We start from the raw sequence: 24,509 nt of genomic DNA, 5'->3' as shown, positions 1-24,509 counted from the left end.
CTGGTTTATTATCGATTAAATGGCTCTACTGTAAGTATAGTAATAATTATTTGGATCAGCGCCATCTAGCGGTCGAAATTTTTTTGGCCAAAAATTGCTTCGGAAATTCTGAAGGAGAGCTTTAGGCAGTTTAGCCCTAGAGCTATTTACTCAATTATAAACCAGCCGCAACTCACGATGACGCTATAAAATAAAAAAATAATAATACATGTGTTTTTGGCGGCAAGTTAACAATCTATTTCTTACTTAAAAATTCATCTTAAAAAGTATAAATACACAGGAGGTCGGTTTTTTGGTAGAAAATAGATTGTTAACTTGCCGCCAAAAACACATATATGATAATTTTTTCATTTTATAGCTTCATCATCAGTTGCGGCTGGTTTATAATTGATTAAATAGCTCTGAGCTCAATTGCTCTGTATCAAAAGTTTAGGGCCACTTTTTAGTTCAAAAATCCGCAACGCTAGATGGCGCTGATCCAAATGATTATTACTATACTTACAGCAGAGCCATGTAATGAACTATAAACCAGCCGCAACTAGTTTTAAAGATATAAAATGAATAGTTGACATTGATAGTGTTATTTGCGGCAAATTTATAATTTATCTTTTACCAAAAAATTGATCTCCAAAAGTATAGATATTCTACTTGTATGTTTTAACAAAATTGACCATATGGCACTACTTAGTAGTGATTACCATAGTTACTACACATAACTTCACGTATATCTTACACCGTGGCGACCGTGCTTTACTGATACTTGTTCTTGTGCGTGCTTATGCATTTTTATGCAGATTTCGTGACCGGGCTTCCGTAAATACCATAGAATTTTCCAATCCACACGTATTACTTACTGTTAATTTTAAATTTAGATATTTAAAACGCATAATCTATTTACGAGAGCTGACTCGTGAGGTTGCAGACATTTTAAATATCTATAAGTGTCTAACTTTCTGTGTAATGAGGAATTGTAAGTCTAGGAGTAATGACTGTAATAAGTATGGTACACATATGATTCGCTGATTGATAATTTTTGTAGATTTTTTATGCGTTATAAAAGTTCAAAACTCAGAACTTGAATTTAACACGTATACTTAGTTGTCCGTAATTCGTGTCCTGCTCCTGAACATAGAGAGTGCACATTCCACATGAGTACCTATCCACTAAATTCCACTTTCACAGCAAGCACGTAAACAACTAAACAACACGAGCAATTGAACATACATACTTACCTACACATCCTTGGCGTAAAAAAAAAACAAGGTGTGGTCCTGTCAGTCCTGTGGTCAAGCGCAGCTATTTTTTTACGACATGCGTACAAAGTACTCACCTATACCTTTTTGGTAGTTTTAAAAGCATTTAACTTACAGAATTCTATTTTGTATACTTAGGTAGTTTAATTCGAGGTTGAAATCAAACATCAATTTGTGGCGTACAGTTTAAAGCATGTCAGGTAAGCAAGAGCCTCCCAGTAAAACACCCTGTACACCCAAAGAGACTCCTGACAGATCCGCTGTTTTTCGGACCAATGTTCGTAGTTGCAACTGTCCCAGTAAGTTTCCTTAAATACCATTCCTTCCATCCTTCTATTGTAACAATTACCTATAATCGTATATGAAAAAAAAAAACAAAAACAAAAACAAACCATGATACAATCCTTCCTTGCCTGTTTCAAAGGCAAGGTAGACAGTGTAAACTACATCGAGGATGTCGTGTGCAAGGAGGAGGACATCAAGGAGAACGAAATGAAATTGCTGCCACTTGGCACGGAAGGTAAAAAGATACTGCTAATCAAGCAGAAAGGAGAGTTGTATGCCATTGGCACAAAGTGCACTCATTATGGGGCCCTGCTGCATACTGGAGCACTGGGTGAGGGACGAGTCAGGTGTCCCTGGCATGGAGCCTGCTTCAATATAAAAACTGGAGACATCGAGGATTACCCTGGGCTCGATTCTCTACCATGCTATCAGGTGAGTTTCTCCTTATTTAAAAAAAAAAATTTTTTTCCCTATTGACTAAAATTTTTTATGATCGTTTGTTTCATGCGCTAAGGTATCAGTTGAGAAAGGCCAAGTAAGAGTCAAAGCCAAGATCACAGATCTTGTTGCCAATAGGAAAACTAAAGAAATGTGTAAACTCAACCCAGGACACCCCGAGACCGTTGTTATTGTTGGTGGCGGCACGTCTGGCGCTACTTGCGCTGAAACGCTTAGGCAAGAATATTTTGAAGGTAGAATCGTCATGGTTTGCAAAGAAAATGTTTTACCTTACGACAGGGTTAAAGTCTCCAAAGTGCTAGACTTTGACGTGCAAAAAGCCTTGTTGAGATCAAAAAAGTTTTATGACGAAAATAACATTGAGACAAAACTAGGAGTCTCTGCTGTGAATTTAGACACTGAGAAGCAAACCATAGGTCTAGATAATGGCGAACAATTGCATTACAATCACCTGTTTATTGCGACTGGTTGTATCCCAAGACAACATAATGTGCAAGGAATAGAATTGCAAAATATATTTGTCATGAGAAGCTATACAGATTCAGAGGCTGTGTTCAAGCAGCTGGGATCTGACAAGCACGTTGTGACATTAGGTTTAGGATTTGTTGGTTTGGAGACGGCAGCCTACTGTGCTGATAAGGTTGAATCTGTGACTGTTATTGGCCGGGATTCTGTACCGTTTAGTACAGTTTTTGGAGAAGACATAGGGAAGCGTGTTATGAAAGAGTTTGAAGAGAAGGGTGTCAAATTTATAGCCAACAATGGTATCTGCAAATTCTTATCGAGGGAAGACAATAAACAACTTGTAGGACAAATTGAACTCAATGATGGGGTCGTTCTGAAAGCTGATATAGTTATATTGGGAATTGGCTCAACTTTTTCTACTGATTGGCTCAAGGAAACAGGAATTCATCTCCAAGATGATGGTTCAGTAACAGTGGATAAAGTATGAAAATTCAGTTACACTGATTATTTATTAGCGAAAAATCGTAGATGGTAATGTTTTTTAATTCATTTTTATAGCATTTGAGAACTAACATACATAATATATATGCTGGAGGAGATATTGCGTATGCACCAGTGTATGCTGCTGGAAAATCAGCAGCAATTGGTCATTTTTCCTTGGCTCATTATCATGGCAAAGTAGCAGCACAAAATATTTGCAAAAAAGGGACTTCATTAAAAACTGTGCCGTTCTTTTGGACTACTCTGTTTGGCAAAAGCTATCGATATTCGGGTAAAACATGAATTGTGGAATTAAAAATCATAGAGTTTTTTGTTATTTAAAAAAATTACAAAATTTTCATTCTTTATTGTTACTTTTATTTAGGATTCGGAAAACCTGAAAAAATTATGATACATGGATCCTTGGAAGATTTAAAATTCTTTGCATATTACATAAAAAGTGGTGAAGTTGTAGCAATGAGCAGTATAGGCACAGATCCAATTGTGGCAGATTTTGCCAATAACGTTTATGAAGGCAAAGTACTTACTGAAGAGGAAATTGAAAAAGATCCAATAGGATGGATGCGTCATAAACCTAAGGATTTTCAGCCAGCCGTGAAGTCGTAAGACTTTTGAAATAAGTACTTATTTCCGCGGTGGTACACTTGAAAATTAAAAAAAATGATAATAAAATAAAAAACATAGAAGCAAATGAAACTACAAATGATGCGGATTTGAGATTATTCAAGATTAATAAGCTCTTCTCTGCATGCAACTTACAAGGGACCAAATTTGTTCTTAATGCTTTTGAAAAAATTTTATTAACTTTTAGGATATCATCTCAACAAACCAGGAGCTACCATACCCTTACACTTCAACGTTTGGTTACAAAAAAATTCATCAATACTCAACCTTTGAAGTATTCAAAAATTATAGGCACTTTAACTTATTTGAGAAAGTTGATACTGTGAATTATTAAGTTTATTTATTCTTAGAATAAAAAATGATTAACCTGTTGCACACAAACATTCTTTCATGATTTTCTTAGTTATTTAAGTATTTATCTAAATGCAGGGTAAGATACTTTATTTCTTAAGTATTATATTGTTAATAAAAATTTTAATAACACAGAAGATTAACAATAATAACTAAATGCTGGTACTTAAAAATTGTTATATTTTTAGTAAAATAAATAAACGTTATTTACAATATATTTACTGTGTATTAAAGATCTTTTATTGATAACTAATCCCAAGCATCTTTCACTTTTAAATGAGCCAATCTTTCTGCTAAAGTGACGTGCTTAGAAAATTTGTCATTTCTGAATTTATAGTGCACAGCAATTGCCATTTCTTTTTTATAATCTTTATCTAAATCCATGTGACCATAAGACTGCTCAACTGTTAAATAGGGATGTCGCAAAATAAGCATATTTTTTTCAATCCTTTCGTACTTATACCTCAAGTTTGCCAAGTCATTGATCTTGGGCTCTACTACCACTCGATGTTTTCTGTAAAAAAAAAAAAAAAGGAATAAACATTAGACATATTGAAATTAATTACAAAAACACAAATGATTCAAAATAATACTATTTTATTTAAATTCTACTATTTTATTATTAATACTTGTAAGTTAGATAACGCGAACGCTTTTTTTCTTTCAGTTCATTCGTTTCTAAAATATTTTCTAAACTTTTGTTTATCACATGCACCTAAACAAAACGTAACATTAATTACCGATGCTCAGTCAAATCTTTAAAATCACAGTAAGGTTAAAAAGCAAATAATCGAAATATTTGTTAGAAATACAGTTACTAACCCTCTGTATTTATATCCATATGGTTTTTTACCAAAAAACATTATCATTGTGAGTCTCATAGCGTATCAACAAATTATAAAAATGTAGGTTTTTTACTTGTGACACATACAGAAACACTTGCATAAACAACAGATTACAAAAAATTTGCCTATTAGGTATATATAAGTATGTACAATAAACTGTACTGTAGCTAGTTAGTAGTGTTAGTACCGGAAGCCTTCGGGTGTGAGTGTGATATGAGATCGGGCTTCATCGGAATCATCGGTGGCCCTCGGTCCTCGCCCTCGCTCATCTTGTTTGAATTTTAATCAACGCCATCTAGCGTGCGATTTTTCTCGTCTCGTGGTCTCGTGGCTCAGGCTCAGATACCGCTACTGACGTTTTTTAATTTGAGGTGACGAAGAAAAGCACAGCTCAGATTTTGCCGTTTAAAATGACACAGAAAAATCTGAGTTGAGCTTTTCTTTGTCCACTAACAAACATTGGCTATATTCGACGGCCCGGACACCCTACGGACGTTTTTTTGATTTGACATATAAGAGCGAAGGCCACCGATGAAGCCCGATCACGCTCACAGAAAATGTTAACTTTTTATCTTCTATCTATAATATTAGTTGCGGCTGGTTTGTAATTGATTACATGGCTTTACAGTAGGCTGTATATACTTAAGTAGATAAAATAGAAACCGTCTGCTTTGCAACTTGTTGTCACTGTTGTGTGCGCGCTTTCGCGAATCTTCAGGAAGCACCAGCGCTCCCAAAAGTGGCTACCGAACTTGGAGGGAAATTCAAATTGGCTATATGGAGCAAGACGCAAAACCTCAGATAACTCGACAACATTCCATACACCATAACTTGATCAATTAATCCTAAGCTATTTAACCCAATAACCCAACGCGCCCATACGCAGTATCACGAGCATTAATAATTAATAAAATAAATTAAACAATAACGCAAGCGCCAATCCCCACACAACCCGAGGCGCTTACTGGTCACTTTAATTATTAAGAAAATTAATAAAGTAGAGCAAGCGCCAATCCCCACACAACCCGGGGCGCTTTCTGGTTACTTTGTTAACTAATATAAAAAAAAAATAACACAAGCGCCAATCACCAAACAACCCGAGGCGCTTACTGGTCACTTTAATTATTAAGAAAATTAATAAAGTAGAGCAAGCGCCAATCCCCACACAACCCGGGGCGCTTTCTGATCACTTTAATTATTAAGAAAATTAATAAAGTAGAGCAAGCGCCAATCCCCACACAACCCGGGGCGCTTTCTGATCACTTTAATTATTAAGAAAATTAATAAAGTAGAGCAAGCGCCAATCCCCACACAACCCGGGGCGCTTTCTGATCACTTTTTTAATGAATATATTAAATAAAATAACACAAGTGCCAATCCCCACACAACCTGAGGCGCTAACTGGTCACTTTAATTATTAACAAAATTATCAAAGTAGAGTAAGCGCCAATCCCCACACAACCCGAGGCGCTTACTGGTCACTTTAATTATTAAGAAAATTAATAAAGTAGAGCAAGCGCCAATCCCCACGCAACCCGGGGCGCTTACTGGTCACTTTAATTATTAAGAAAATTCATAAAGTAGAGCAAGCGCCAATCTCCACACAACCTGGGGCGCTTTCTGGTCGCTTTAATTATTAACAAAATTAATAAAGTAGAGCAAGCGCCAATCCCCACACAACCCGGGGCGCTTTCTGATCACTTTAATTATTAAGAAAATTAATAAAGTAGAGCAAGCGCCAATCCCCACACAACCCGGGGCGCTTTCTGATCACTTTAATTATTAAGAAAATTAATAAAGTAGAGCAAGCGCCAATCCCCACACAACCCGGGGCGCTTTCTGATCACTTTTTTAATGAATATATTAAATAAAATAACACAAGTGCCAATCCCCACACAACCTGAGGCGCTAACTGGTCACTTTAATTATTAACAAAATTATCAAAGTAGAGTAAGCGCCAATCCCCACACAACCCGAGGCGCTTACTGGTCACTTTAATTATTAAGAAAATTAATAAAGTAGAGCAAGCGCCAATCCCCACGCAACCCGGGGCGCTTACTGGTCACTTTAATTATTAAGAAAATTCATAAAGTAGAGCAAGCGCCAATCTCCACACAACCTGGGGCGCTTTCTGGTCGCTTTAATTATTAACAAAATTAATAAAGTAGAGCAAGCGCCAATCCCCACACAACCCGGGGCACTTTCTGGTCGCTTTAATTATTGATAAAATAAGTAACATAACACAAGCCTTAATCCCCACACAACCCGGAGCGCTTTCTGGTCACTTTGTTAATTAAAATAAATAAAAAAATAACACAAGCGCCAATCCCCACACAACCCAGGGCACTTTCTGGTCGCTTTAATTATTGATAAAATAAGTAAAATAACACAAGCGCCAATCCCCACACAATCTGCGACGCTTTCTGGTCGCTTTAATTATTAACAAAGTTGATAAAGTAGAGCAATCGCCAATCCCCACACAACCAGTAAGCGCCCCGGGTTGTGTGGGGATTGGCGCTTATGTTATTTTATTAATTATATCAATTAACAAAGTGACCAGAAAGTGCCCCGGGTTGTGTGGGGATTTGTACTTGTGCTATTTTATTAATAATTAAAGTGACCAGTAGGCGCCATGGGTTGTGTGTGGATCGGGGCTTGTGTTATTTTATTAATAATTAAAGCGACCAGTAGGCGTCCCGGGTGGTGTGGGGATTGGCACTTGTGTTATGTAACTTATTTTATTCATAATTAAAGTGACCAGTTAGCGCCCCGGGTTGTGTGGGGATTGGCGCTTACTCTACTTTGATAATTTTGTTAATAATTAAAGTGACCAGTTAGCGCCTCAGGTTGTGTGGGGATTGGCACTTGTGTTATTTTATTTAATATATTCATTAAAAAAGTGATCAGAAAGCGCCCCGGGTTGTGTGGTGATTGGCGCTTGTGTTATTTTTTTTTTATATTAGTTAACAAAGTAACCAGAAAGCGCCCCGGGTTGTGTGGGGATTGGCGCTTGCTCTACTTTATTAATTTTCTTAATAATTAAAGTGACCAGTTAGCGCCTCAGGTTGTGTGGGGATTGGCGCTTGTGTTATGTAACTTATTTTATTCATAATTAAAGTGACCAGTTAGCGCCCCGGGTTGTGTGGGGATTGGCGCTTACTCTACTTTGATAATTTTGTTAATAATTAAAGTGACCAGTTAGCGCCTCAGGTTGTGTGGGGATTGGCACTTGTGTTATTTTATTTAATATATTCATTAAAAAAGTGATCAGAAAGCGCCCCGGGTTGTGTGGGGATTGGCGCTTGCTCTACTTTATTAATTTTCTTAATAATTAAAGTGATCAGAAAGCGCCCCGGGTTGTGTGGGGATTGGCGCTTGCTCTACTTTATTAATTTTCTTAATAATTAAAGTGATCAGAAAGCGCCCCAGGTTGTGTGGAGATTGGCGCTTGCTCTACTTTATGAATTTTCTTAATAATTAAAGTGACCAGTAAGCGCCCCGGGTTGTGTGGGGATTGGCGCTTGCTCTACTTTATTAATTTTCTTAATAATTAAAGTGACCAGTAAGCGCCTCAGGTTGTGTGGGGATTGGCGCTTATGTTATGTAACTTATTTTATTCATAATTAAAGTGACCAGTTAGCGCCCCGGGTTGTGTGGGGATTGGCGCTTACTCTACTTTGATAATTTTGTTAATAATTAAAGTGACCAGTTAGCGCCTCAGGTTGTGTGGGGATTGGCACTTGTGTTATTTTATTTAATATATTCATTAAAAAAGTGATCAGAAAGCGCCCCGGGTTGTGTGGGGATTGGCGCTTGCTCTACTTTATTAATTTTCTTAATAATTAAAGTGATCAGAAAGCGCCCCGGGTTGTGTGGGGATTGGCGCTTGCTCTACTTTATTAATTTTCTTAATAATTAAAGTGACCAGTAAGCGCCTCGGGTTGTTTGGTGATTGGCGCTTGTGTTATTTTTTTTTATATTAGTTAACAAAGTAACCAGAAAGCGCCCCGGGTTGTGTGGGGATTGGCGCTTGCTCTACTTTATTAATTTTCTTAATAATTAAAGTGACCAGTAAGCGCCTCGGGTTGTGTGGGGATTGGCGCTTGCGTTATTGTTTAATTTATTTTATTAATTATTAATGCTCGTGATACTGCGTATGGGCGCGTTGGGTTATTGGGTTAAATAGCTTAGGATTAATTGATCAAGTTATGGTGTATGGAATGTTGTCGAGTTATCTGAGGTTTTGCGTCTTGCTCCATATAGCCAATTTGAATTTCCCCCCAAGTTCGGTAGCCACTTTTGGGAGCGCTGGGAAGCACAAAAAATTGTTACTACAGCCATAATTAATACAATAAGTATCGTATACCTAAAAAAGTGTCTAAAGTTGATTCCTCAAATAAAATGCAATAAACAAAACAAATGGAAAAAATACTGTAAAGCACATAATTCATTTCATCGGCGTCTCAAATCCAAAATGCTACCTGGCATCGGAGTTTTCGGTACAGGTAGTGTAGTTAAAGTGTTCATACCCTTCCTCAGGGAAAAGGGCTTCAAAATCGAGGCCATATGGGGCCGCACGATAGCCGAAGCGTCGGACGCAGCCTTGGAACTTGGCATCCCCTTTCATACGAGCAAAATCGACGATGTTCTACTCCGACGAGACGTCGACCTCATATTTATCATGTGTTCACCGAGTTTGCATGCGCAAATTGCCGTCAAAGCTCTGGGAATAGGCAAGCACGTCGTCTGCGACAAGCCCGCTGGGCTCAGCCAGAGCGAAGCTCTCAAGATGGTCAAGGCTGCACAGTACTATCCCTCCCTTATCAGCATTGTTAATCACAGTTTACGCTTTTTGCCTGCATTTACTAAGATGAAGAAGGAATTGGAGGAAGGATATTTATCTGGTCCAATCTCTGTTGTTGACATCAGAGTTCAGATGGGTAGTTTGCTGAAAGATGGTGGGTCGATTTCAAATATTTCGTCAAGTTGTCGAGAAGTGGGCTATTTTCATTGTTTTATTTTTTTCAGGGTATGACTGGTTATGCGATGAAACAATGGGAGGAGGAATTTTATCTGTGGTAGGCAGTCATGTTATAGATTTGATATCTTATCTAACACATCAAAAAGCCATTAGGGTTCATGCAGTCGTGAGAACCTTTACCACAACAACAAAACACATTAAAGGCATTAGGCACATAACAGCTCCAGATTTTTGTTCCTTTCAAATGGAACTCAGTGGAGGTACAATGGTCACGGCTACTTTGAGTAATCACTTACCTGGTCAGCTATGCCAGGAAGTTCTTATTTGTGGCCCAGGTGGTCACTTGGTTGTGAAAGGCGGAGACTTGTATGGCTGCAAAGGACACCAGGAAGAGGTGTTGTATCTTGATGAAGTGAATGCCCAGGATACAGCTTCAGTTGCAGATTTCATTCCTCGGCCTTACATTAAAGGTCTTCAAAAAATTATTGATGCTCTGAGAGAAGCTTTTCAACCTGTGGAGGATAAAAGGGGATGGATAAATGAGCCTGTATCTAGAGCTGCTACTTTTGAAGATGGCTTGTATGTCCAAGCTGTGATTGATGCTCTGAAAATAAGTAGTAAGAAAAGAGAATGGACCAGGGTTATTGTAATGACTGAGGAGCCAGATCCAAATCCGTTGCTGAGTGCAGCTGTCAGGGCTACTGCAATATCGATTTAAAAATGACAAGTGGTTTTTTACTTAATTTTAAAACTTAATATTGTAACATGAAGTTTCGATAAAACTCGGACTCCACGAAATTTGATTGTGAAAATATCCAATCACTTAACGTGTGTCACACCAAATGCAGTATATATAGGCGATAAGACACAAAATCAGCGATACCTAGTACAAAATGTAGCTTTTACGTAGCGGGCAATTTTTTGAATGCTGTGGCTTGATGTCGCTTTACTCAATATTTACTCATTAAAAACAAAATTTAATTATCAATTAACTTTTAAGTATTTATATTTTTATACTTGGTTTATTGTACGTTTGTATTTAACATTTGTATAAAAAAAGGATCGGTATATTTTCTACTAAATGTATCTAATAATATGAAGAAACAGTTTTTAAATAATAATATATGGGTGTAAATAACTCAATAAAAATTTTACTATTCATCTTATAAAATTAATTATTATTTTCAAAAGTTGATTGTATTTTACAATGAAATAATTTGTTTAGCAACATAAAACAATATATGTATCGATATCGCATTTGTGTACATATACGTAACACATAAAACTCTGTTCTAACTTTACAAATTTTTAGATTGATTTATCTTAAATACAGAAATAAATCACCAAACGAGCTTTAACTATTCATTTTATTGGTGTGTCCTTTTAGTCTTTGATAAAAAAAATGATAGGTACAATTATTTTTTCATTACAACTAACGCAAAGCAATTAATTTATTTGGACTATTAGTTATGCCTACAGTATACAACCTGATTGTTTACTATACAAAAAAACTTTTCCAATTCATAGTCTGATTTCATGAATACCGAGCTGAAACGGTCGTGGAACGATTAATTTCAACAGTAAAAGATTTTTTGATTCTGCTAGTTCAAGATCATGTTTGAGTGATTTTTACGCACCGGCAACTTGGTTATACATTAATAATAATGTAAAGTGATACGTCTGCTTTGATAGCTGTGTAAGAGCGTCTTTGAGATTGCATTCAAAAAGTGTTGCTCAAATAGTAACTCAGAGATCGATAAGCTTTTAACCTTTAGTAAGAAAATTCTTTATAATTCTGTACTCAAAGATCAAATTATTTAATAATTATCAGTGCAGATCAATTAACTATCAATCTACTTCAAAGTGCATCTTTATGTATTCTCAAACTTTTATGTCATACAACACAAAATACGCTAGAATATGTAAGCAGTAATTTGCTAAGAGATTTATTTTCAAGGAATTTATGTTTCTTAATACGAGTACTCATATATATTACAAGATTTGTGTTGTTAGTATGACTGTAACGATCAAAATAATTTCCATTTAACTAGACATCTACAAAAGCAATACTACTCAGGTGCTGTTCATGCTATAAAATAAAAAAAAACCTATGACTTTACATTTCAATTCGTAAAAAAACAAAAGAAAAAAAAATGAAATAAAATAAATAAATAAAAAGTCCAACTAATGAAAACCACATAACTGCCTCAAAAATGTATAAAAGTAGTATTCAAACTGTACACCTTACATTCTAAATACACAAAAATAAGATTAATCTAAGAAAATTTACATAACAGGATTGCATTTTTGAGGCCTTTCCAATAGACGCACTCATAGCGCCTCGGTCTAAAAACTACACTTCCGTTTTTACAATGCAATACATTTAAAATAATTATCTTTTGTTATTAGGCTACCGCAATGCTTAACAAAATTACGTTGGACCCATGCAAGCACAGTCAATAACAGAAAGAGAAAAATGTATGCTTTCAACATCACTAAGTCTCTCCTGCGTACACATTTAACGCCTCTGAGAGTAGAAAACTTTTATTTTTAAGCTTTCAATTTTTTTCGCGCGATCGCGTCCTCAACAGCTTTGAGTTGCTTCAGTAACTCTTCACGCCTGGTATTGGCACCTTTTTTCGCTACTTTGGCTGCTTTTTCCGACAGAGGTGGAGATTCAGCATGCCTTTTTTTACCAGGGAGACTTGCGTTGCTAAGTTTTTTGCTGGCCGCCAGTTGCTGGGTCATTTTCATTTTGAGCTCTTTCAATTCTTTACGGCTAGAGCCTTTGCGTTGGCGCGCTTCCGATGACGAATCTGACGAGTCTGACGAGTAAGATGAATCCGAGCCGCTACTACTGCTATCAGAGCCAGAGGAACTTTGCGAGGATCTGCTAAAAAGCAAGGGTTTATCAATTTTCGTTTTTATTTGTCTTAATTAGTGTGTATGATTTTAGTATAATAACATAGTTTATGATCGTTATGGCAGGAAAATACGTGTTATTATATATTAATAGGTTTTTAAACGAACATAAGAATTGTGTTAAAAATAATAAGTTACGTTCATCAAGATTTAGATTAAATGTATTTGATGATGCAACACAATAACACAGATTAAAAAAGAAATAATTTAAATCACAGTAATAATAGTAGGTATTAGCTTACCGCTTTCGTTTCCTTTACGATTGCAAAAGGAAATATTTTACGTTATTTCAATGTGCGAGTTATTAAATTACAAAAAAATTCTAAGATAAACTTTCTTTGTTCGTTACATATTTTTGATAAATTATATTTTCCTCCAAATGTAAAATTCACTGTTCAGAACAGAAGTTTCAAAAGTAACAAGCAGTGTTAGATGTTAGGGATAGATGCTACTTCTAATGCGAAATAAAAGAAAAAAATTACGTGTCTGATTGCTCGTCACTTCCATCAAGCTTTGACAAGTATGCTTTCCAGAAGGGATTCTTTTCAGATAAGGTCTCGAATTCTTCTAGTAACCTAAGAAGGCAATCACAAACTATTTTTTTTACACTGAAAGCGTCCAATTATAATATTAGTAGTGACAGACATGCGAGAAATATGTTATTGAAGTATGGTTACTTGAAAAAAAATTTCGAATAAACATCGACTGAAAAAGCTAAATAAGTTGTAACACATATTGTTTATGCACTGCTAATTATAAAACGGTTTCAAGCTTAAAGTGAAGGTAGCCATAGGTTTGCGTAAGGTTAAAGCAAATTGAATAAAAGCAAGGATCGAAAGTAAAAATGTTGATAGTGAAAATTATGTGAACGTAAAATTTCAAGATATATGGCTATTAAAGAGTGCGGCAATTGTAAAAGCTTTTAATGATGGACATCTAAATTAGTATTTTACCACAGTTTTGATATTAAATGAAGAAAGATTCACTGTTTCGTTACATTTGGTAAATTTAGACAAAACGATTTCCCTTCAGAGTTTATCTTAGATTTTTTTCTGTTAACGTTATTTGTAAATTATATAAATATATTTGAAACTTAAGAGTAAAAATAAAAACTACAAAAACTGGTAGGTATTGTATGTCAGCATTCAATACTTATTTAAATATCAATAATATTAAAAATTCAATCAACGAATTATTTGTAAAGATCAGCTATGATTTATTGTCCATAACTTTGAATTTAATTTTTAATGGATGTGCGCTGTGAATGAATGTATTTTTAACAAGAGAACTAGTGATTTCGAAGCTGAAACTAAGTAAAAAAAAAAAAAAGTGGAATGTGAGAGACAGAGGCGATATTTAATCATTTAAAAACCTATTAAGTAAAAATAACTAACCTGGACCTCGAGTGGCTCTTCATAACTTTGGCAACAGCAGCGGCAGCCAGTGCTCTTGCACTGTCCCTTGCCTTTTCCCTTTGCTTGAGACTCGCTGCGAGTGAATTAGGAGGCGGTGGATTCAAGGCCGTGCGCCGATGTAAAACCGAAGAGGGGGACAGTTTAACGGACGTGCGTGGCGATGGCGCAGGTGGATTCATCAACATTGCTGCCGTAGTTCGATGTGACGACAACGAGCTCGGGGGTGGGGAGGTAGGAATTTTCTTGCTGCTTGCTCTGGACCTGGGTGGAGGAGATGGGGAACGGGACCTGGAGACGGATTCATAAGAACTGTAGCTACTGTGACTTGAGCTACGGCTAGAGCTAAAAAAAAGTTTAACGGTGTTTTTTTTTTTAGAGTGGGCGGTTCTTTTTTTACTTCTGTTACTAATAGTTGTTACGATGTTAGTTTGCACTACAATTTCAACTGAATTTAACCTAATTGAGCAATATCTCAATATTAGATTAATATTATTACTATAATTGTTATTTTGTAATAGAAAATTATGTATTACTTTCTTTTAACTGTATGAAAACCAGATCGACGATAATTAGCACTTTATCAAACAAAAAGCTAATTTATCACACAATCTTAGTTACAAGAAAGTTGAAAATTTACTGGAAATACAAGATACTCAAGTCGTTTTGTTAGATTAAAGATGCAGAACTCTAGACCACATACAAACGCGACAAAAGTCAATTTAGACAATGAAAAAAAGATGCCCGCACCTCTGTGATTCCATGAAGCATGCACAAAATAAAACCGGATCTTAACAAAAAATTTTATTAAAAAAAAAAAAAGCTTTAACAAATAGCAAAAAACCAAAGCTTTTGAAACATGCCACACACGCGCGCACATTTGCAATACACACGTAAGTTCAGAAGCATTATTAGTATCTGTATAAGTATACCTCGACGAAGAGTAAGATGAGCCCGATGAGTAGGATTGTTTTCGAGATCGTCTGCTTGACGAAGTGGCATGCCTCCTGCGTCTGCTATGAGAAGTTGGCGACTTGCGCCGCATCCACGGATCGTCCCACTCGTCTCCTCGTGTACGCTCGACAAGCGCCGTGTCTTCCTCTCGCCACACTTTGGTCGAGGGCACGCGTTCCACGATAACTTCGCGCGAAGGTCGCTTGTGTTTCTTTTCATATTTGCTAGCAGCTCTGTGGAAGTACTCGCGTTCTCGTGGATCTGGCGGGTGTGGAGACGGTGAAATTGAGTGTGGTGCGGCACGCGGCACCATGTGATATTCGGTGCGCTCCCGGTACTCGGGGCCTCGTGGCTCTTTGTAGTGGACTCGCCTATAAAGTAGAACAATCATTCAGACAAGTCGAGATATACTTTTTTTGTTTCACTGCGATGTAAGCCAACAATACAACAAACCTATAGTACTCGGGAGGAGCGCCACCATGATAGTAAGGGTCAGGCTCATCAGCATATTCAGTTGGGGTTGCCCGGGGCCCAGCTCGCCTTGTAGTCGGTGGCTCACGTGCCGGAGGCCACCTCTCGGCTGGTGCCTCAGGACTAGCGGGTCTCACGTAATAACCAGCTTCTCGCTCGAGTTCGTCTTGACCTAGACCCAAGTTCATCTTTTTCTCTTCAAAATCCATGTCAGTCTCTTTACGTTTGTTGGCTTTTCTCATCATCTAAAGAACAAGATTTCGGCATGTAGGGGAAAAAATGATTCCACGAGTTTATCTAAATAATTAAGTAATAACGTAAAAAAAATAATAGCCACGTACACGAAATTTTGCAAGTTGTGTAGGTCGAATTATAATTGGTATTTAATGTTAAAAATTTCAATGATTTAGATTATGTTTTAATTTCTTCGTTTCAAAATCGACTTACACAATGAATCACTGTGATTCGAGACATCTCCCTTGAAATTTTATTGTGCACAGGATACCTTCGTGATCGATATTATTTTGCCGATTACAGAGAGATTTTTTTATTATTTCTATTTGAAAAATGACAACCATTAGTTAAGCGACTAAATGAAGGTTTCGTTAGTATAATGATAATAAAGCCAATGGAGTTATTAGCTGTACTTATACACAAAGATCGATTCACCTGAATTTTTCCTTAATATGAGTCGTATAAAGTTCAGTTAGACTTAGGACATCTGTTCAATTTTCGTAATAAATAAGCATGCACGATTGTCAAGTTAATCTTTAAATGCGGCGTGTTTAGTACACGCGCATAGAAAATCGAGGATATGTAAGTATAGTTATTCATTAACAATTAAAAAATACTTTTGTACGCGGGGTCGTGATCTGGCTATTTTCATTACTCCGTGTATTTTTTAAATATTTTCATAAAATTTACAACAAGGGAGTGTTAAATATACTATTATAGCAATTACGATTTCAAAAGTTAAATAATAATAAAAATTACGTCTCTACTTTAAACAGATTATCTTACAATTAACTGTTTCAAAATTTGCTGCCCCTTCCATTTTCCAGGTCGTCGATTACGCATCTAAAGTAAAAATTTGTATGGTTCAGAATGACAAAGATTATTTGAGACAGAATAATCAGAAACAAAAGCAGGATGAAACACTACGAGAAATTGAAAACTAAGAAATTGATGATGATAAATAAAAGAGTGAAAAACGAACTCAAACGCATAAAAAGATTACAACTACCAAATTATAATGCTAGAAAATTTTGGTGCAAAGATGAATCAACCACACAAAACAAGATAGTTTCGAAATAGGAAATGTGAAAAGTAAACCTTTCTTCTAATTATAAAAGATCTTTCTAATATTTGGACCTTTCATTTACGAAAAAAATAAAAAATCTAGCAAAGACAAACAATAAAGTACAACAAAAAACTTGGACATATAAGAAAATTTCAACCAAAACATCTTAACAAACTAGTTCTTGTGATATTGAACTTAACAAATACATGTACATTTGTTCAACCTAACAAATAAACTATATTTCACTAAAAATATATAATAATTTCATTAATACAAAAGAAAAAAAAGACTTTTCTCAAAACTTGACAAATAATGATTACATACATAGTGGGTTGGTCTTGATACAATTTTGAAATAAAAAATTTTGAATAAACACAAGTCAGAGTTTAAAATTTACGTATAATCGAGATTTTTTGACGAAAAAAGTCTATATGGAAGCCTGATAGTTACGTTGTTTTAGTTGTAGATTTTTTAAAATGATATGAATAATAAAACCTAAATATTACATACTAGGACTAAATTAAAAATTACCAAAGTGATATTTTCATGTCTGCAATCAATTATTTCACGATGATAGTGTAATGAATGCAATTTAAAAAAATTGACATATTAATAATAGTATTAGTTTTTTAAATTCAAGAAAAACTGTTTTATATTACAAGAGCTATGAAAACGTTGATTTTTTTTATTCAAGTTATTTTTGCAGAATTTATAGTTATATTACTGAAGTACTTTGCAACATCCAAAATGATAACTGTTCAAATATTTTTTGAATAATTATCTGCAAGTATAATTTTGGATAACTAGTTATTTATAACAAGTACAGAAAAAAATATACACATTACATCTAAATCTAATTATGTTTTAGTTACCATTAAAAAAATGAATTACTTTAAATTGCTGATTAGTAGATACGTTTCTTAAAGGGTTAGTTAAGTAATGGTATACAAAAACATCAATACATAAGATATAAATGTATTTATACATATAAAAAAACGATTTCTGGATCGACGACTTAAAGGGGATAGAGGTGGTGAATTTGTCTTTAGGTTTCCTGGTAACTTGAATTGTCTTTTTTCAACACAGGGAATCGATATTTGCTTGATAAAATTTGTCGATACTAAGAGACATGAATGTTTCTAGTGCACAAACGTACAAATTACTATATATCTAGTTATTAACAATTAAACATTACTTTTTAATAGACCAACAAGAGGGTCTGAGTATTCTTTTTCAGTCTATGTAATAGCTTAAGTTTTTTTATTCTGATGTTAGTACTGGAGACAGATTATCTCGGTTACCTAGTCCATACCTACTTTAATTTCATATTACTACTGAATCATCCACAAATCGTATTTAATTTTTATTTTATAAGTATGCGAGATTTTCAAATAAAAGTAGTAAAAAATGATCATGTTGATGTTGTTTATTTTTGAGTGAAATTCTCCAATGTTTCTCAGATGGTCGATTTTCAAGTATCAATTTCTCTGAAAAATATGAAGAATTTGCGATTTGCTTGTGTAGTATTGCATACGATACAATTAAACAGAATATTTAGCATTAAATCAACTAATTTCTTGATTTTTGACTAGTAAAGCATATGTATTAAAAGTAAAAAAAAAAAAAAAAAAAAAAAAAAAAAACACTAATGATTTCAATAACCATTTATATATATGTATATATATTTAATATTAATTTTGTAACTAATGATGCACATAAAATAATTATTATTGATATCCAAACAAGTTTACATAGTTCGCATTTCAAAAATAAACAACTTACTTCAAGATACTCTCCACAAATGGTTGCTAACGGCGATAACTAAGTTACTAAACAATAAATACAATAGATTTAAATCATTGTGGACTTGGCAACCAACTTATTTCGGCACTCCATGTGGAAATAACATTAAAAGAAAACTCAAGTTACCGGGGGAACCCAAAGTAAAAAATCAAAATACTCAGACCCCCTGACGGCCGGGCCAAATAATCGTGGTTTACCGACCTCCTTGGCGTGCCTCAAGCCTCTTTCCCACGCACTTTCAGACGGAGCCTCGTCAGTTTTTGGGGGATGATGGACAACAGGTGGTCCATAGCCAGGCATAGGTGGCCTAATCAACGGTGGCCTATCAATATGTGGTCGGAACTCGTGAGGAGGATGTGGCGGTGGATAAGCCATGGGTCGCACCATATCGAACATGGTGTAGTTGCCCTTATCCGTGACTCCGGGATGTAGAAACCTACAGCTTACGCCCCACGTACACTGCCCACGATTGTAGAAGCGGCATACCGGTCGTGGTTCCGTCTCTTCGGGTCTAGCTTCATCACCGTCACTTAATTCACCTTCCTCCAGTTCGGATTCGAGCTTCTCTCCATCCTCTTTTGTGTCATCTTTATCATTTATTTCACCCGCCTCTTTTTCCTTAGCCTAAGATGAAATTTACGTTTTTTTAGCCTTACTACTTTGCAAATAAGGTTTATAACAGCAGAGACATCAACTTGAAACGTAAAAAAAGTTCTAAAACCCAGACGACAATCACCTTATCTCTCTTGTCTTTTTTGATGTTTTTCTCCGAGGGCTCCTTAAGCTTGACTACTAGCTCTTCTTCCTCGTTTTTCTCATCGCTTTCCTTGGCATCCTTAGCATCTTTCGACTCCGACTCGGCGTCTTCCTTTACATCCTTCCACTGTCCGTCGGCTTCGAAGTCAAGTTGCTCATGATCATCGTTCAAAGTAGCACTGTTCTTCTCCTCCCTTTTGCTCTCTTCATCCTCCGAATGGTTGGGAGTCTCTTTGCTCGTCGGCCCATTTGTTGCTTGGCAAGCCACCGTATCGTCGTCGTTGTCGTCGTCGTTGACACGTCGATTTTCATCGCCGTCCACGCTGTCAAGGTCTGACACACCGCTCATGTCCTCGTGACTGTGATCGTGTAGTTTGACTTGTGACTCATCAGCCTCCATCTCGCCATCCGATATCTGTTCGCCGTCCATTTCGTACTCGCTGTCTCGAGCAGGTGGCGGAGATGGTGAACGCGGTCGCTTCTTTCTCTTCTTCTTCGACGCCCGAACATGGTCAGATCTGAAATAGGGTTTACGTAATGAATGTACATGTATAGGTAAATAAAAAATCAACAAGTCACGCCTGAAAAATATGGTAGCAAAACACACTTACCCGGTGGGTGACTTGGGCGTGCTGCGAACAGACTGGGGTGAAGTTAGCTCAGAGATGTAGGACTTGGGCGACGTGGGCTCGTCCATGTGCGAGCAGGCGGGCGAGTTGACCCTATCGGGTGATTGGATCGATCTAGGTGAGCTCCTACCGGCATCTGAATGATTGTGCTGTTGCGGCGAGTGTGGAGAACGTGGCAAGCACGGAGGTGAGTGCGGCGAGCACGGGGAGCGCGGTGACTCATCGCCAGAGTCCTCATATCGGTAGTTCTTGGGTGAGTGGGGGCAGGAAATGTGATCCGAGTCGGCACTGTCGTCGCGTTCCTCGAATTTGGCTGAGGCTGGTGATTTGGGTGAAGCCGGGGACGCGGGACCGGACGCTTGATAATCGTCTGGAGAGGCTGGACCGGAAGCAGGAGATGCAGGCCCTGAAGCCGTTGGAGAGGCTGGACCCGAAGTTGTCGGGGAGGCTGGACCAGATGCTGGGGATGCAGGTCTCGAGACTACTGGGGAAGCTGGACCATCGGGTGATGCCGGTCCGGATTCCGGTGAAGCTGGGGCAGAACAAACCGATTTACTCCTGTAGGAGGCTTGACTACTGTCCGGTGTCTTTGAACGCTCGCGAGACTGAGGTGATGCTGAGCCGTCGGGCGTCGTCGCACTGGTGCGCTCTTCGTTGTTGCTTTCCGAAGACGAGCTCTCCGAGTCGGACATAACGATGATACTCTGATTTGGCGCTGAGTTAATTAATTCAGCCTGGAACACAGATCAACGCTCGATTAGCCAAATATTGGGTCATAGTTAAAGTTCATTATTCTCCCGTACCATCTCAAGTGATACAAGAAGCTTTGTTATATGTTTCATGTGTTTTGCTTCTTGTCATTGAATTATTATTATTATCATCATAAGCATTAGCATTTTATACTTCAAATTATAAATTAAAGTGACAAGCGAGCTTATTGAATTGTTGGGGTTTTTTCCATTCCCATTTACATTCGCGATTTAATATTTTTAAGGATATATAAAATAATCTTGAATGAGCATTCACCTTAGCATTAAGTTGATATAATTTTTGTAAACAATGATTATTAAATCAACTAAATTTTAAGACTAAAACCTTGCATGAAGGAATCATTTATCATTACCTTTTCAACGCGTTAACTTTTTTTCTTTCAATTTTTACTTGTTGGGTATAACAGTTTTATACTATTCAATTTAAATAACATTAAAAAATTTGTTTTATTCATAAGTACTCACTCAACTATTTTGTTTATAAATATAAAAGAGATCATTCAGAGGGCAAGAGCTAGCTCTTCCATCATGAAAGTTTGCGGCTGTGGCGCTGGGCTTACCTGTGTCGAAAAGAGCCCATGCAGTACTTGCTCTTGATGTTGTTAGGCACAAAAAGGTTTCTACGAGCGCCATTGCGTCTCGTCGAGAAACACTTTCTCGTGCAAATGAAAACTCAAACTCGCGACTAATTACTGACTCGGACTTTAACTTTATACTTAGTATAACAACATATTCGGCTTGCATTTCACGATGCAGTGACGACATTTTTCGTCTTGCGTAGGTAGGTTCATTACTTTCTTACTGACTTTTGGATGAAATATAAGTTTTTGTACTTTTTTTTTTCGTTTCCTTTTCTTTTCTTTTTTTTTTTTTTTTTTTTTTTTTCTCAACACGCTCATCAACGTGTTTCGATAAACGAGTGTATAATGACGCGCGCGAAACTATGACTTTCGTACACGATATCGCGTAACTATACTTGACCGGCACCGATTGAACTTTTCGGTTATTTCATTTTTCGGCATACTCGCAACATTACAATGCCTGAGTTTTTGCTTTTGTCATCAATAGATGACAAACTTTGAACTTTTTTTTTTCATTCAACAAAGTTTTCTCTAAACTATAGAGCACAACACAAACTACATTAACATAATATGGTAGAATGCCAAACTGTAAACTTATACTTTTTACTTCCACTAGATTGTTCGTTTTGCTTTTGGTTTTTTAGCGAGCGAACTTTTTTGACCTGAAAGAATGGTTTTTGGGCGTGCGAAAACAAATAAGACTAAGTATATTAAAAAAAAGCAGAAATCAACATGTAAAAATAGTTGTTGGATAAGGAATGTATACATATATAATAAGCAAATACAACAAATTAATAATTGTAAGAGATTAAATTCACGAGATAAATGAATGTTAAAATAAGTGGCACTGATCTATCAATCCTTTCTTTACAATTAAATTTTGTTTGTAACTTAACTGCTTCATATGTTTTAAAAGTAGTCATACAATTACTATTTTTATAGCAATAACAAAAATAAGTTAATGCACAAATATTACATTAACTCACGTTTAATTTTTTCTGAAAAAGTATTAAAATGAAAAAAACAATATATTTGATAATTATGAAACAAATACAAAAACTGTTAAGCTTCTTATACCATCACGGGTGTGGGTAAGATGAGACAAAATGTTGGCTGATGCAATTGTCATAATTAACAACATTGCAGTAAACAAGTCCTAGCTCTAATTTTGACAAAAATGGAAGAACAAAACAATACCAAAGATAAGTACAGATCTAATTTCAGGTGCAAAATAAAGAAGGGATTGTAAGAAATAATAGCTATCTCTTTTTTGATAAATATTTAGTTTTCTTAGGTTGGATTTGCTTTGTATACATGTTTGCATAAAATAACTATCAAAGAGAGGTAGGTATAGAAAAATAAATATCAAATGGTTACTTTTTCCCATGTAAAACTTTACTAGGATGTAATAAACATTTTAGGGTGTGTGACAACTAAAAAAAAAAAAAATTAAAAGTGAGAGAGAGAGAAAAAGATTATAACTTAACGAGAATTCAGCGAATGAACAAAAATAAATTAAGTTATAATTTGAAAAATGATGAAAGTTAGCCTAGTGCCGCGTACGGAGTATGAAGGTTAAGAGGATAGGCAGAGCGTAATTAGATGTGATAACGTGTGTGGGTGCATGCCTCTAATGTATGGTATAGGTATCCTCTCACGCCCACGCACAGCTTTCCAGCAATAAACAACAATTCACATGAACAATAAAACCTCTCTCTTTTTACAAAAGGAAGAAAAAAAAGTTAAGAAATAAAATGAATCGAAGAAATAAACGATAAAGTTGACAATACATGTGTGTATAACACGAGAGTTGCACTGTAAACATGTATTTCCGCTATTTTTTTGTAGCCTGAATTTTCTAGGTTATGAGCTAAGTTACCTTAGAGAAGTCGTTGTCGACGACGGAACACCACACAGCAATAAGCAGCAATAAACAATCCAAGAGATGCTTTATAAGTCGTTGACGTCGTCCTTGAGAAAGCCGACGCCAGCTTTAAGAGCTGGACGAAATACACAAGAGAAGAGAAGATCGTCGTTCGCTCGCTAGACACGCGCACTACCGAGAGAGAGATCAGCAGCAAAATGGACGCGAGCGGTCTAGGGGTCTATAGGGGAAGGGGAGACGCGAGACGCTGCGCAGCGCGTAGCTATGCTGTACATATCGATCGATCCACCGTGGACTGAATGCCATATCACACCATATTCCTGATGGGAACGACACTCAAGTACTCAACACTGGTTCTCCTGGCAGAACCTTCTTACTCCAGACAGTGCTGAATTATCCTCGCGACCAAAATAACTCGCTAAAGTTATACTTAGTTATCATCGTAACTTCATTACCCCAAAGGACGAACGGAGAAATTTAATCTCTCCCGCCCGCAAATCTAAGTATTATCTAGCCCAACCTGGTCACACTGGCTTTTATTTTGGAGCCTATGTAGCCAATAAAGTGAGAAGAAGAAGAAGAAGAAGCCTGATGGGAATGATGGATTTGGATGAGGGTCGTCGTTGGTTAATTTGGTTGGGTTTTGGTCCCCTTCAGCAACTGTCAGCAACCTTTCAGGGGTTTCAGGGCTTGATTGAGTCAATACCTTTCCCACCCTGCAGATCCCCAGTGGCAGTTCTCACTGATTTCCGACTATTAAGATATATTGGTCCCCCCTCAACGACCTCAGATGTACCCTATAGTTACCGTTAGTGGTCAGTAAAAATATATTTTGGATGGATGATACATATTTTTTTGGTTCTCTTAGCAAAGTATACCTACGTTTAGCGAACCAAACCGCTAAGGCCGAAGGCTAAGCTAAGTAGAAGAGTAGAACTGGTTCTGTATAATATATAGGTGCATTTTGTTAAGAGAACCGAACCGAAACCAAAAGTGGCTTGAACAAATCAAAGATTCGTTCACCTTACAATCCAGGGACGGTCGGGGACAGTGTGGGCGAGTCGGAGACGAAAGTGTACCCTTACTTATGTGATGGCGAGCGCTCCTGACGGAGACTGTCTCAGGGATTTCGGAGCACTCGGAAAGTCCGAAATCGAACAAATCTGATTCATGAGATCAAGACGACAGATACGCATTTTACTCACTCTGCGTGTGTGACCATTGAGTAAACGAATGATTATGTAATTATACTTCATTAGTTC

The 24,509-nt window shown here is 36.6% G+C and overlaps 4 protein-coding genes across 11 annotated transcripts; 2 read left to right on the top strand and 2 right to left on the bottom strand.

Moving 5' to 3' along the window:
* The first annotated feature begins 730 nt into the window (after nt 1–730).
* On the top strand, nt 731–4,155 carry LOC106643263 (apoptosis-inducing factor 3). Of its 4 annotated transcripts, XM_014358332.2 has the most exons (7): nt 731–1,003; nt 1,392–1,453; nt 1,678–1,970; nt 2,053–2,943; nt 3,021–3,234; nt 3,328–3,565; nt 3,775–4,155. In XM_014358332.2, the coding sequence occupies exons 2-7, from the start codon at nt 1,447–1,449 to the stop codon at nt 3,911–3,913; spliced, it is 1,782 nt and encodes a 593-aa protein (XP_014213818.2). In that variant the 5' UTR covers nt 731–1,003; nt 1,392–1,446; the 3' UTR covers nt 3,914–4,155. The 4 variants fall into 4 exon arrangements, with proteins under 4 accessions (XP_014213818.2, XP_014213816.2, XP_014213811.2 ...); XM_014358330.2 differs by having other exon boundaries at nt 731–970; nt 1,392–1,970; XM_014358325.2 differs by having other exon boundaries at nt 731–1,322; nt 1,392–1,970.
* LOC106643266 (uncharacterized) lies at nt 4,142–4,977 on the bottom strand. The gene is made up of 2 exons (XM_014358335.2): nt 4,761–4,977; nt 4,142–4,452 (listed from the first exon to the last, which is right to left on the bottom strand). Exons 1-2 carry the CDS (start codon nt 4,817–4,819, stop codon nt 4,188–4,190), a joined length of 324 nt encoding a protein of 107 aa, XP_014213821.2. The 5' UTR covers nt 4,820–4,977; the 3' UTR covers nt 4,142–4,187.
* A 4,155-nt stretch (nt 4,978–9,132) lies between these two features.
* On the top strand, nt 9,133–11,112 carry LOC106643264 (glucose-fructose oxidoreductase domain-containing protein 2). The gene is made up of 2 exons (XM_014358334.2): nt 9,133–9,741; nt 9,812–11,112. The coding sequence occupies exons 1-2, from the start codon at nt 9,258–9,260 to the stop codon at nt 10,480–10,482; spliced, it is 1,155 nt and encodes a 384-aa protein (XP_014213820.2). The 5' UTR covers nt 9,133–9,257; the 3' UTR covers nt 10,483–11,112.
* Nucleotides 10,920–23,445, bottom strand: LOC106643262 (uncharacterized). Of its 5 annotated transcripts, XM_089589857.1 has the most exons (10): nt 21,342–23,445; nt 19,994–20,745; nt 19,363–19,900; nt 18,828–19,250; nt 16,544–16,600; nt 15,506–15,768; nt 15,031–15,423; nt 14,081–14,443; nt 13,169–13,261; nt 10,920–12,654 (listed from the first exon to the last, which is right to left on the bottom strand). In XM_089589857.1, exons 2-10 carry the CDS (start codon nt 20,701–20,703, stop codon nt 12,315–12,317), a joined length of 3,180 nt encoding a protein of 1,059 aa, XP_089445983.1. In that variant the 5' UTR covers nt 20,704–20,745; nt 21,342–23,445; the 3' UTR covers nt 10,920–12,314. The 5 variants fall into 5 exon arrangements, with proteins under 5 accessions (XP_089445983.1, XP_089445985.1, XP_089445986.1 ...); XM_089589859.1 differs by lacking the exon at nt 13,169–13,261 and having other exon boundaries at nt 10,920–12,657; XM_089589860.1 differs by lacking the exon at nt 13,169–13,261.
* Nucleotides 23,446–24,509: the final 1,064 nt, after the last annotated feature.

Source organism: Copidosoma floridanum, unplaced genomic scaffold (assembly GCF_036245765.1).
Source record: "Copidosoma floridanum isolate Cflo_tuat_1 unplaced genomic scaffold, Cflo_Japanese_pri ptg000009l, whole genome shotgun sequence".
Lineage (NCBI taxonomy): Eukaryota > Metazoa > Arthropoda > Insecta > Hymenoptera > Encyrtidae > Copidosoma > Copidosoma floridanum.
This window is presented reverse-complemented; position numbering and strand designations above follow the sequence as displayed.